At 40.7% G+C, this 14,952-nt stretch overlaps 1 protein-coding gene across 3 annotated transcripts in view; it reads left to right on the forward strand.

Moving 5' to 3' along the window:
* Nucleotides 1-14,952, forward strand: part of pcdh9 (protocadherin 9) — a 215,288-nt gene that overhangs the window by 1,005 nt on the left and 199,331 nt on the right. For all 3 annotated transcript variants that reach the window (XM_086180759.1, XM_086180766.1, XM_086180774.1), the window contains exon 2: nucleotides 55-3,196. In XM_086180759.1, the coding sequence (XP_086036885.1) occupies nucleotides 161-3,196 (3,036 nt within the window). In that variant the 5' untranslated portion in view covers nucleotides 55-160. The remainder of the gene's footprint in view (nucleotides 1-54; nucleotides 3,197-14,952) is intronic.

The following is a 14,952-nucleotide window of genomic DNA, read 5'->3' on the forward strand; positions in this document are numbered from 1 at the left end:
AGTGAGTGAGGCAAAGTTATTTAACTGAGGGGAATCTCTGTCATGTATTCCCAGGTTCGTGGAAGATTCCTGTCATCACATGAAAGAAGTCTGCTTGTAACCATATTGCATAGAAAGAAACCTTTGTGCTGTCAAGGCTGGAAACACATTTACGCTTGTCATGGATCTAAAAGATTATTACCTGTTGGGCACTCTATTTGCTTGCATATGGCTCGATCCTTCAATTGCCCAAGAACTAATCTACCCCATCAGAGAGGAGTTGCAAGAAAATGTACTCATCGGCAACATACCAAAGGACCTTAACATTTCCCATACAAATGCTGCCACAGGAGCAAGTGCTAATCTTGTGTACCGGCTCGTCTCCAAAGCAGGAGACAACCCACTGGTCCGCGTTCTGAGCAGCACTGGTGAGATATTTACAACATCAAACCGGATCGACAGGGAGAAGTTGTGCCCCGGTCCCTCATTTGAGGACAGTGAATGCTCCTTTGAAATTGAAGTGGTCATCCTGCCTAATGATTATTTCAGGCTGATTAAGATCAAAATAATTGTCAGAGACACAAATGATAATGCCCCCATGTTCCCATCCCCCGTGATTAACATCTCCATACCAGAGAACACGCTTATTAACAGCCGCTTCGCTATCCCTTCAGCTACTGACCCGGACACTGGCCCCAACAGTGTCCACAAATACGAGCTGATCAATGGGCAAAGTGCCTTTGGCTTAGACATAGTGGAAACGCCTGAGGGGGAGAAGTGGCCCCAGCTCATCGTGCAGCAGAATCTGGACAGAGAGCAGAAGGATACATATGTGATGAAGATCAAAGTGGAGGATGGCGGCAGTCCACAGAAATCCAGCACTGCCATTCTCCAAGTAACTGTAACGGATGTCAATGATAACAGGCCGGTGTTTAAGGAGAGTCAAATGGAGGTGCACATTCCAGAGAATTCCCCTATTGGCACATCTGTTGTTCAGCTTCAAGCCACAGATGCAGATGTAGGGGCAAACGCGGAGATCCGATATGTATTTGGGACTCAGGTGTCACCTGCTACAAAGAGGCTGTTTGCTCTGAATACAACATCGGGCCTCATCACTGTGCAGAGGCCTCTGGACCGGGAAGAGACTGCTATACATAAGCTCTCTGTTTTAGCAAGTGACGGCAGCTCGAGTCCTGCCAGAGCTATTATTTCAATAAATGTGACTGATGTTAACGACAATCCACCCAATATAGACCTGAGATATATAATCAGTCCCATTAATGGCACTGTTTTCCTCTCTGAGAAGGATCCCATTAACACCAAGATAGCTCTCATCACAGTGTCAGACAAAGACACTGACATCAATGGCAAGGTCATCTGTTTCATAGAGAAGGATGTGCCCTTCCATCTGAAAGCTGTGTATGATAACCAGTATCTGTTGGAGACATCCGCTCTCCTCGACTACGAAGGGACAAAGGAATACAACTTTAAAATTGTAGCGTCTGATTCTGGAAAGCCAAGCTTGAATCAGACTGCCTTGGTGAGAGTGAGGCTGGAGGATGAGAATGACAACCCGCCTATTTTTACTCAGCCAGTGATTGAGCTGGCTGTCATGGAAAACAACAAACGTGACTTGTTCCTTACTACTCTAAGTGCCACAGATGAGGATAGCGGGAAAAATGCAGAAATAGTTTATCAGCTGGGACCGAATGCATCATTCTTCGATCTTGACCGTAAAACAGGAGTGCTGACGGCCTCCAGAGTTTTTGATCGTGAGGATCAGGACAGGTTTCTCTTTACTGTAACGGCGAGAGATAATGGGACCCCGCCTCTGCAAACACAGGCGGCTGTCATTGTTACCGTGCTGGATGAAAATGACAACAACCCCAAATTCACACATAATCATTTTCAGTTCTTTGTGTCTGAGAATCTTCCTAAATACAGCACTGTTGGGGTGATAACTGTGACAGATTCTGATGCTGGGGAAAATGCTGCTGTTTCTCTTTCCATACTGAATGACAACGAGAACTTCATACTGGATCCGTACTCCGGGGTGATAAAATCTAATGTGTCATTTGACAGGGAGCAACAGAGCTCCTACACGTTTGATGTCAGGGCTGTGGACAGTGGCAGGCCCCCTTGCTCCTCAGCTGCCAAGGTGACCATCAATGTCATTGACGTGAACGACAACACCCCCATCGTAATGTACCCTCCCTCCAACACGTCTTTCAAGCTTGTCCCTCTGTCCTCTATCCCGGGATCCGTGGTAGCCGAGGTGTTTGCTGTAGATGGCGATACAGGGATGAATGCTGAACTAAAATACACGATTGTGAGTGGCAACAACAAGGGTCTGTTCAGGATCGACCCAGTCACTGGGAATATTACTCTGGAGGAGAAACCAGTTGTGACTGATATTGGTTTACACAGATTAGTGGTTAACATTAGTGATTTGGGATATCCCAAGTCCCTCCATACTCTAGTGCTGGTATTTCTGTACGTCAATGACACTGTGGGCAACTCAACACTCATTTATGATCTCATACGGCGCACCATGGAGACCCCCATTGACCGTAACATTGGTGAAAGCAGTGAAACCTATCAAAGTGGTGACTACTTAACGATAATGATAGCCTTTGTCACTGGCGCCTTAGTTGTGATTATTGTCATCTTTGTCACTGTGTTGCTGCGCTGCCGCCACACCTCCAGGTTTAAAGCAGCTCAGAGGAAAAAACAAGGGGCCGAGTGGATGTCACCCAACACGGAGAACAAGCAGAACAAAAAGAAAAAGCGCAAGAAAAGGAAATCCCCCAAAAGCTCTTTGCTCAACTTTGTCACCATTGAGGGAAACAAACATGACGATCCCGCCCATGAGCCAATCAACGGAACAATCAGCCTGCCTACTGAACTAGAAGAGCAAGGGATTGGACGCTTTGATTGGAATGCCACACCTACAACCACCTTCAAACCCAGCAGCCCAGACCTGGCCCGACACTACAAATCCGCCTCACCACAGTCGGCCTTCCACCTGAAGGCTGACACGCCAGTCTCAGTGAAGAAGCATCACGTGATTCAGGAGCTCCCATTGGATAACACTTTTGTTGGGGGATGTGACACCCTCTCCAAGAGGTCCTCCACAAGCTCAGACCACTTCAGTGCCTCGGAGTGCAGCTCCCAAGGAGGGTTCAAGACGAAGGCGCCCATGCACACCAGACAACAGGTAAAGGAGCACTTTTACTGGTCTATAAGTACTGCTTATAACTGCCCTGTTCCACAGTGCTAAAATGCCAGTCCAGAGTAGAGACTCACTCTGAGTTACAGAGTGCAGGTAAACATACTGCTTTTGGGAATTCTCAAACTTATGGATGAAAAAAAGTAACTTGAACACCTACAAATTAAAGGAATATATACAGACTCTACAATCACATGCATAATTTGTGGGGACTACTGTTTTGTCATAAATATATATATTTAAGTCTTATTTAATAAGATGCAAGTGGGTGAGTGATTGCCTTGCCTTATTTTGTCACCCAGGTTAGATCACTGGTTCAAATGTATCAACATAACATTAACTGTGACTCACTGTTCTTTGTGAAAGAAACATTTTTTCTTGCCTATCTACTCAAACTACCGTTTTCATCATTGGATAAACGCTGCACTCACCCCCACCCCCCCACCCCCACCCCCCTAAAAAAAGCTGACTTTTCACCCCTCTCCTCATTAAAACTGTTTTCATGTTTTTTGTTTGTTTTTGTGTTTTGGTGTGTACTCTTAATACCACAAAAGACTGTAACCTTTGCAGCACCTGCAGCAATAACATCAGTCAATAATTAGTCTGCTGCCGTGGTATTGTGAATGTCACTATAGGCTTTGCCATCTATGCTTGAATTAAATTCTTCCTCTCGAAGCACACTAGCAAATTGAGTGAAGCTTGTCTAGAACTTGATATACATCCAATTCAAAAAGGATTAGCCAATAATGGGCCTCAAATTTCAACATAATCCATGCTGCTTTTTATCAAAGCCTTATTAATTTTTCTGCTAATAAAGCACCACTACACAACACACAGTTCTAATCTAATCGAGCACACGTGGACAAACACAGGGAGCAGCAGAGGAGGGGAAGAGGGAGCACAGAGGGAGGAAGGGGTAGGCTGAGTGAGAGTGTTGTCAGTGGGTCAGGGTGGTGGTACTGAACCTTTAGGTGGCAGTGTTGCGCTGCATGGCGTAGCCTGGCACTGCGCCAACCTGCAGTGGACTTATGAATGCAAGGGAGGAGAAGAAAGGAGAGAAACCTATGTTGGCGTTCTTAGGGAAATACTCCCATCTAATGATGCAGAGGTTGTGCAGGGAAGATTGATCATGGCAGTCGCAGTTGTGAGTGATACGATCTATCCGGAAGAGCCTGTGGAATTACAGGGGTGACACCGCGACACCTATCGATGCATACCTCCGGGTCACTGCGTCTGGGACTGCATTTAATGTGTTTCTGTGTGAGAGGTAGCAGTCAAAAGAGGCATTCAGTGTGGCTGGTGGTGTGTGGTTGGTGGTGTGTGAGGGAGGGACACATGACGGTGTGATGAAATGGGTGGTGTTGGGGGGGCAAACACATAGGAGAACACATGAGATATGACAGTGTACAGTAAGCACAACATCATTGATTCATTCAGTCATCCAATACTACAGCACTGGATTTATTGGAATCAATAATTCAGATAAATGATTCAAAGGAAGCTCACAAACCGAGGCAGTATGTTTTATGTAGTGCCATTTATAACACAAATAATGAGCGACGGCAGATACTTTTGCTTACACGTGTTTTGGACAAATTGATTGATAATATTTGTTGTTGCATACACCTTAAATGTAAATCTTATATAATCTGGGGCCGTAAAAACCGGACCTCAAGTTGTGCCTGGAGTTGTGTAGTTTCATTTCGCCAATCTGTCTTAATTTTCTTGTCAGCTGTTCTTCAGACCTGCAAGAAAGTGCTACAGATATTACTTTATTAACTACCAGAGGCCAAAATATAGTAAAAAAGAGATGCTGATTTTGCTTTTTTAAATGAATCTTCCTTGAAATGTAATGGGTTTAACCTTGAGCCACACGCCACCCCTCTACCCAGTTTCATGAAAATAAGATGGGGTGTTTTTTACATAATGTATTTGAAAGAAAAGCCCCCAGAGTGCACAGACTTCTGCCAAAAATGACAAAAAGAAAAAAGAGCTAAAAAGAAAGTGCAGTTGCACAGTGTTCAACAAATCTTCCTTGAAATGCACTGGCTCAGAATTGGCTCATCAACCCGTCCACCCGATTGTATTGAAATCGTCCACGTTGAAGTCGGATTGCTACATAGAAATATTTACATGTTACAAAAACACCAAACGGTGAGGTTTTTTTTACTTGATACCACAGAGCTGGAACAAATTTTTTTTAAAATTTCTATTTCTTATAAATAGAAGAAAGAGTCATACTTTTTCTCCACTAGTAAAGCTAATATCAATCTTTAGAGAGCCTCATAAATTTCTGTTTGGTTCTCAGTCATATTTATTCCCACGACGTCTCACTGATAACGATTCCTATTCAGATTTGAGGTTAAATGGCAGTTATTGATTGTGGTAAAACGGTTAGACTGCACTGACATGTCATGCTGGGTAAAGGCTATGTTTTCACTGCCATATTTTGATCTTGTTTGTACAGTTCAACCATTTATATTGACGTGTGACTTCCATCTCCATTTCATGAGCTTGAGTTCTGCCTTCGTAATGAGGAAAAACCGGAGATTAGCAGTTATTTTCGAAAAAAAGTGAATAAACAATAAAAATGAGGGATTTTTTTTAAGCAGTTTAATCCAAATGTTAATATCGTCATGGTCCTTGCAGAGAAAAGAAAAAAAAATCACATGGATATGAAAAATATTGGCAAATACACACATTAAACTTAACCCCATTTAGTTGAATGATGTGATTTCATTGGCCGTATTGAAGACACGTTGGATTGTGACATGAAGCATTACCAAGGCATGAGATAGAATGATTAAAGTAAGTCTTTACGTTGTTTCCTCATGAGTAACTAACTTCATCAATCATCCCTCTGTTGCTTGCATGTTGACATGAAATAACCAACTGAGTGAACAAGGACGTTTAAGAGCAAGACATCAGTAAAAGTTGGGGGGAAATTGCTTTGAAAATTGACTTTCTCTCTCGGATTGAAAATCTATTTTGTTCCAGTTCTCTGGAGTCACTTCTATGCAGCATCAATCAATAAATAAGGAAATTGAAAGTAAATTGATTAACAAGTAGACAGAGAGAGGTGAAGAAGAGCAGATCCCAATGGTGCCGTTCCTCTTATAGAACATACTGTAGAAGATGGGGAAGAGAAATCTGAGCAGTGTCGTCACACACAGAGGATGGAATCAGCTTTACAGAGACCCCAAACTTTGCTGATAGCAATATGAGCAATCCTTGCCTTCCCTGTCTTCTTTTTTCACTTATTATTTACCCTCCAGGGACCTGCATTAGTGTAAACAACACTGAGGAAAAAAGCATGAAAACACTGTCCTAGTTTCACAAGGCAACACAAGCATCTAAGAAACCAAGTATAATCTTTGCCGTTCCACCATTTCTTCCTTTTAGTATTCCGTTCTTACTGTACGTGTAATATACAATGAAAATAAAGTGTAATCTAAAGGGGAGACATAGCTGTGGCTCATGCCCAGTGGCTACACATCAACCATGTACTGTACATCACATCCCGAGGTTCATGTCATCAATGCAAAAATAGTACAGGCGCTGGTGTATGACACATCATTTGAAGTTGTTCAAATTGTACTTTTTAAAGTCTAACTCATGATCATTTTTTGAAATAAAATCATTGGAGCTATGACTGTGCAGCTTTTCTGCAACTTTTTATTCTTCAGCGTTGAATAAATTCTATGGTGGATGTGAAAATAAGGCTGTTTATTGTCTGTTGAGTCTGCGACACGTCCTCTCCTCTCCTCGCTTTGTTATGGTAATATGACAATACATTTTATGTTGGGATGCACAATTATGGGCCTTATTTATGGCTCACTGTTGTGCAGCCATGTTGTTTCCACACCTCCTGTGTAAAAAGATCTAATTGCCATGGGTTATTTATTTTTTTATTTTTTTATTTTTTTTGCATGGCAGAAAAAGATGCAAGCACTCAAAGAAAATGTGGACTTGCAGTTCAGTTATCTCCCACTCCTCTGATGTGCAGCTTCACAGCACAACTCATGCCTTAGCTTTGGGGACACAGTGTAGCAGCTCCTTTTTGCGCAGGCACGCTACAGCCCTCCTGTAACAACTGACAATTAATACCGGGGCATTTTCATACCTATTGCTCTGGTCCATGTGAGACTAAAACTTGGAGTGTTTCCCCCTTGGTTTGTTTACAGACAGGGAAAAGTGAACCAACATGTCTCACGGCAAATTACATGACACCTTCACTGTGTTGGTCAAGTGTGTTTGGGTGAGGGACTAGCATGTTAATATTCCTAGACCCCCCCCCCCCTTTTTTTTGCATATATATATATACACTCTACTTTTTAAAATTATTATTATGCCAGCTGTTTGCGTGTACTGTCTGATATCCAAAACTGTTAAGCACACACAGTGCAGAAGCTGCCCGGAACCAGATCAAGCTAAGATTACCTTCAGACTACAAACAAAGCATTCCAGAGTTTGTTTGCATCAAGACAAATTAAGTGGAACAGGTGGTCTTGGTCCAGTTTATTTGCCCCACAGCTGATTTTGATTGTTTGTGTCACAACTGTCCAAACAAACAACACCAAAGGGAGAAAACACACCAGATTCAACTGGACCAAACTAGGCAGGTGTGAAAATGCCCCCTCAATTCTTGTCGATGATTCAATTCAAATTTTTTTTTTGTCCACCAAGACTGATAGGAGTCTGTATCCAGCGTAATTTTCTCTTACTGCTTTGACTATTACAGTAAAAATGGACTGATGTCACAATATTGTACAAAATGAGAGGCTGTTAAATAGACTGATGAAGTTTAGGGTGAGAGAGAAAGAGAGACCTGTGGGGGAGAACAGAGCATCTTCAGTGTCGTATTCCTGGAGTTGTCTTGACAGTACATGTAATGAATGGACACTCTATGCAAACAGGAGTTTGTACAGACCATTGTAATTATGGAACCTTGGGGGAGTCGTCCTTCTTGTGCAGGTTCATTTGCCACATTAATAAGGGGATTAGTGGTACGTACGGGGGATGATGGCAGCAGGAGAAGTTTGAGAAGATTAATGAACTATGACAATGTTGCACCTGAGGGGAAAGTCTGTTGCAATATCTTCTGGGTTATGCTGATACAGAGTTTGGCAGTATGAAAGAAGACGAGGAAGAGAGGCTGGTGATTGCTGGTGACTGTGATCGTATATCCTTCTCCTCTCATATACTCTAGATGACTATAGCACTTTGAGAAATGGAACTGGATTGAATTCTTAAAAATAAGCATGAAGATGACATTATAATGCGTACATTTAAAGGTTTAAGCTGAATAAATGAATGAAAACACACTCATTAGCCATTGTTGTGAGTGTATTTTGTTTTATCTTCCACTGAGTCTGTTTCAAAAATAGGTTCAATAATGAAGCACATTACAATTAGATGTAAATGTGATGATCTCAAAATGTAGCAGATCCACCAAACGTGCGTGTGAGAAAAGTTTTTTTTTTCCTTTTTAGAGCTGAATTATCAGCGGAGGATGTGCAGCACTCTTAACCGCAGAGAACATTGTCTTTCTTAAAAAATTGTCATGTCCTCGATGTCTACCTGGGTAAAAGGAAATGAAATGGTTTGCTGGCGGGACTGAGGTAGTGGGTGTGAGTGCTACCAGAGTAGAATATTGCTCCAAGAGGGATTTTTTTTTTTTTCTGCACAAAACAACAAAATAAATCAAAGGTCCCTGTTGGTACACTGGCTGAACTGTGGAGTTCATTTATATGTTTTTTTTGTTTGTTTTTTTCATTCCTCTGTTGAGAAAAATGAAGTGCTACTGAGTTTTAATATCAATATATTTCTTTTCCTTCTCTATAACTGCAAGAGGCAACATTGCCAAAACACAGATGATGGCAAATTACCAGGAATTACATTTAGTATTTGTTGTGTTTATTTGATTATTTGTATTTCTGTTTCCATTTATCATACATTTAGTCGGTGAGATGAGATCCTAAATACTATATACAGTTTTGATTATGGCAAATGTCATATATCAAAGGGTGTACAGGATGAGTGTGTGCATATGTCATTTTTCTCCTGTCTTTTTTTGTTTGTGTGTTCGTCACTTTTGGCTGCAAACCCATTCATCTCACACTCAACCGTCATCTATTTCTGCAGTTTCTCAAAGCAAATCGATGATCCATCATCGAGGGCGTATTTCTTTGGGATATTCATGTTTTGCATGAACGTAAAGACTAAGTTGATGTGGCTTTTGTGGCGCTGTCATTATTTAAGTCATCTTCATGTTTCCACTAGTCCAAAAAAAACAAAAAAAAACCCACATTGTTTCTGAATCAAACAATTTGACATTCAAGTATCATTCAAAACACTGCATGATGAGAAAACTGCAGCTTAAAACGCTTATGGGATCAAAAGCTCATCTGATTTCCTCAAATGTACCTAAATCTAAGAGTAGAGGGTGAAAGAAAATGTTTCTTGACTGCTTGCTTGTCTACAAAATGATATAAAAGACTAAGTTATGATGCTCCATCATTGTTTGAATGCCCCCTCCTCATCCAACATACCCCCCTCCCTCCACTCCTCACCTGGCCTCCTCACCCGCTCCTTCCCCTTTCCGCCCCTTCCCCTTGTCCCCTCAGCCCACACCTTTCACCCATGTTTTATTGGGGTCAATGCCGTTACATGCAATGTTAAATCACCAAGGGTGTGTTCACCTTTGTGTTCTGATCATTTGTGACAGATGAGAGTGCTTTGTGTTCAGCATGTAGCTCCACTGTCGTCCTGTGACTATCCTCTCTCCTCTTTTATCAGAGAGTGAGAGAGAGAGAGAGAGAGAGAGAGAGAGAGAAAGAGAGAGAGAGAGAGAGATGTGGGGGCGTGTCAAATATGGGCAAAAGCGGTGCTGTATGTCCTGACATGACAAACCCAGAGGGAGACACATACTTGTCATTGGGTTGTTGTCTCAAGTGACACACAGGCCGCTGCTCTGTCACTAGCTTGTGCCAGTGTCTAGGCTAATAGTTGTGATAATGGCATTGGCAGCCAAACCCCCCTCAAGCAAAGAGCCACACTTGACTTGAAATGTGACTGCCATTGACTGCTCTGCCACTGGGCCTCATAGCTCACAAAGACTCTGTAACCCTCATCATTGTAAATCTTTATTGTATATATAAGATGTCTCATGTAAATTGAACTCCTGGTAATCTTGCCTATTGTGCTGTGTTAAACAATAATGGACTTACCTTTGTTTTGTTTATTTGCCCTGCTTTCTCCCCTTTTCATGCTGGGTATCCATTAATTATAAATCTGAAATAAACTCTGCCAGTTATTCAGTGCACTGCAGCTCCTATTCTGTTTTTTTTTAAAGCCTTATTTGAACAGTGCTATTCTACCTTTATAATTTCATAATAAATGTTTCAAAGACATCATTTCTCGTTTTTAATCTGTCAGTTTGTTCTCGTCTGTGATGTTGTGATAAGACGTTATGTAGAAACTTGGACACGTTTCAGTCAGCTAGTGTTTGTGAACCAGTTCTAATCAGCATCTGCTCATAAACAAGTGTTCTGCCTGATTCTGAAGCCAGGGTGTACACTTTAAGAAGCAGAGTGAGATTTTTCAGATCGACCAAGTCCCGTATTTGAAAGTCACCGACACACAAGCAATCATTTCACCAGCTAAATTATAGACTGGCTAAATTGTAATTTAACATCAAAAAAAATAAATAAAAAAGAATCAGATATTGTGTTGATATGTCTGTGCAGTTCCATAGTTCCACACACTGGGTGTAATCAGTACAGTAGCGACTGTAGCTACATCCCGCGATTCATTCCCTCTGTTAATTGTGATAATATGTAAAGGGGTCCACTGCTATCTAAAGGTGATATAAACTACAAAACAAAGAAGAAGAAGAAGAAGAAGAAGAAGAAAAATCAGAGATTTCTATTTGTTTCTAAATCTTGAAACCCAATTCTTAAATACTCCTCGTCCTCCTGCAGGCTTTTGTTTTGTCTTTACTCTTGCACCCTTAATCCAATTAACATTTAATTCTGATTGGTGGAGCAGTGGAAACAGTTACAGCTGAGTGCTTAATTACATCAGTACCCAGATGTACAAAACACACACACAAAGACAGATTCTTTTTTTGTGTGTGTGTCAGATTTATAAAGCCATGATTCTCATGGCATGCACACAAGCCAGATTTCAACTCTCATCTTCAGCCATGAATGGAGACGTTCCCTTGATTTGTCATTTGGATTAAAAAAAACCCAAACAACAACAACAACAACATTGTTTGCACCACACATGGAGGTGATAGACATGGAGGTGAAAACAACAACAAAGAAGAATCGCTGCCTCACCAGATGTGAACTCCAAATTCTTTAGATGTGACATGACACACAGCTGCAGCTATAATAATAATAATAATAATAATAATAATAATATAAGTTTTGCATATTAAGAGGCGTTTGTTTGAGTGTGTAAGAAGATAAAAATGAAAGGCAAGCTCTGTGAAATTGGCTGTTTTGTTTTATATAATTCTGTTTCACGTTATATGTCAGACAGTCTGTAGCATATTGAGCTACTCACACATTCTTCTGTGCTACAGAACAGTTTATATGTCCAGCAACCAGCAGAAGCATGTTTTTCTACATAGAAAGACATGTATACAAGAAAAAAAAACCTTGAAGGTCATTTTGATACAAAACAAGTCAGGGAGGCTTGATAAAGTTAGGATATTCATCATGTGTCTTATATCAGTATCTAACACAGTCAAAGTCAACCAACAAGAGTTTCTTAATCCACCACCCTCATCATCATCATCATCATCATCATCATCATCATCGTCATCATAATACCAGTCACTTTGTATTGTGTGTTTCTGCATGATATAAAGGGAAAGAAATCCTGTCAGAACAATCTGTCTTTTGTTCTGACGCTCTATTCACACTCTCATGAGTTAATCTTCAGATGCCTTCCAGTTTAAGAAGTATAGATGTGTCACCTCTTCGCTGGTTTTGCAGAGGGGGTAGGGGGTGGATTTCAAAGTGCCACGCCAACACATCTATGGAAAGTAGGCCTAACTCAGCTTAATCTGTCCACTCTGTTTGAAAGCCAGAAGCACAGCTTAGTCTGCATTTGAGTGAAGAGGAGGGGAGGAAAAAAGAGGATAAATAAATATATATAGGCTTTAAAGTTTGACCTCATCTATACGGTCACTTTCAAAAAGCTGTGTGCACTTACTGGCTGGAATTTGAAACCTGACTCCTGACCTGGAGTACAATCATATTGCCTATCCTTTCAGAAGAAAAAAAGAAAAAGTATTGCAACAGAATGTGGTGCCAGTTTCTCCAAATATTTGGCAAGATTTCTAAATTTTCTTGAATGTAGATATGATACTGAATTTAGTGAATATACTGTGTCTAGTTTATTTAGTTGCTCTCGTAAAAAAAAAAAAAAATCCTATTTGTGAAACTGTCTTCTGCACAAATGGATTGTTATAGGACATTTTTTTAGCCTTCACTTTAGTCGTACAGACAACAAATAGGCCTGATGGCTGTTTGTAACTCTTTGCTCCTGACATCCGTTGTGCACCTCTTGTAACTGGCAGTCACCCAGGCTTGCAAAGACATTCATGTTATGAGAGGTACACAACATATGTCAGGAGTTACAAATAGCCATTAGGCTGGTCTTGCTGTCTGTAAGACTAAATTGAGGGCTAAAATCGTGCTAATCTGAAAGAATGTTTTATGAATGAAGCTCATTGTCACAGATGAGCCTCCATGCTTGTGTGTTTAGTAAAAGGCGAAAGACAACGATATTGTCAGTTTTCCGTCAAAATATTTATTTCCTTCTTTAAAAAGCTGAAAAGACAGGACAAAATTATTTTCGTCCAAAAGATTTAAAGTTATTCTCATGACCTCATGCATACGCGCTCTTTGCAGCAGAGTTATAAACCCCTGCGCTCTCATTGCTCGGTGGCAAAACTTTGTCATCATGAAATTGAGTGCACTTGACAGAGCTTAATGTCCACTCCCACAATTATCCACGCAGGGATGATGTCACATGGCTTTTTAACCTCGTTTGGACAGAAAGCAGAGTGATGTTGTCCTTGGTCTTCCACCAGCACCGTCCTCCAAACAGCCCCGTTTCATTAAGCCATTATAGTAAGTGAATAAAGGCGGCTGATTGATGACCCATACACAGTCAAATATGATTCACTTTAAGAGGAAGAATAAAGTAAGTAAAAGTAAGTTTAAAAAAATGGATACAACACCAGTAAAATTAGTAAAAGGTTGTGCACTGAAAATACCAACCGATATCCTTCATGATAAAGACATTATTATTTCATGAATATAGCGTATATGAGAAACTTTGTCACTACTTCATGTATTGCTAGTTAGTTTAATAAAAGGATGCTAAATATTTTATGAGTTGAGGATATTTTGTGTTTATAAAATGTTCAGGTGAAGCTGACAAGAAAATATATTGTAATAATAAGTCCACTGTTGGCCTCTGAAGTACAAGTTATCATGAAGGTGAGGAGGCTGCGTATCACACTGCTGCTCATGTTGAAGTAGGTTACTCCACCATTTGTTGCACAATATGTGTGCTACTCATATTTATTTGCACAAGAAGAAAGCGTCTGCTTGCACTTATATATGTTATTGATCTCTGCTGAGACACAGCAGAGATCTCTAATGTGCTGGAAATATTAAGGTTCTAAATAAAACGTCCCTGCAAGAGGTTTTCTTCTTTCTCTTTCCCACCATCCAGTAACACACACTACTTAGTCATAAAGGTGTGTGTAGGGATAGCATTTCTATAAATACCAGCTTGTGTGTCAAGTGGTGTGTGCATGTTTCCACTTTGCACTCATGACTCAAGTCAATAGGGGTTGAATTTCTAATTGAGATTGGTAGCAGAGTGCCGTCAAATGATGGAAACCCACTGTAAGGAGATGTGTGAAAATTAGTTTTCTAACAATTGGATTTGTCGGAACAGATAATTCCAATAAAATGCAAGGTGATGAAACAATAATGAAAGTAAACAGTTACAGGCAAACTCAAGACTAGGCATGTGTTTTGATAATGCTTCTCCTTCCTCTTATTATTTTATGGATGCTGTGAGTCATGATGATTATAGACACAGAAGGAAAACAGAATCAAGGACAACTGAACTTGGTGTTGTAGATACTTGAAGATGCTTCTACTCTCCAACAAGGAGATTCTTGAGTTTTGACTGACATGAGGAAGAGTCCAGGGTTCTGGCTCCATCCTGTCGTTATCAAGGTCATTGTGGCTACTTGTCACGAGAGCTTTTGACTCACGTCAAAACTAAATACCTGAACTTTAGAGGCATCTTGGATGAGAGGCAAACTGTTTTCAAGCACCTTCAACCAAGTCCAGTTGTCCTCGCTTCAATTCTCCTCAGACAACCTGAGAATCGTCTTTTCAGTGAGCTTGTAGTGAAATATTCCTGCCAAAGCAAGCTGAATGCTGAATTTGTCTTTAGAAAACATATTGACTTTCGTGAATATTCTTCTTACACATGCTGCATGTGAATATCTTTCCATGAACTGACAGATGCTTTTTGAACAGCTTCGCTAAATTAGTCATCTGCCTGATGCCATTGCACTGAATTACAATCAGGATCAGTCTGACGCTTGAAGAAGGCCCAAGAGTTTGAGCCTTGCTCTTTTTTTTTCAATCTACTGTTGACGCACACACACACAGTCATATTTCCCTCTAGTGACAGAG

The sequence above is a fragment of the Aulostomus chinensis genome, chromosome 2 (assembly GCF_037954235.1).
Source record: "Aulostomus chinensis isolate RoL2024-O1b breed Wild chromosome 2, RoL_Achi_v1.0, whole genome shotgun sequence".
Taxonomy (NCBI): Eukaryota; Metazoa; Chordata; class Actinopteri; order Syngnathiformes; family Aulostomidae; genus Aulostomus; species Aulostomus chinensis.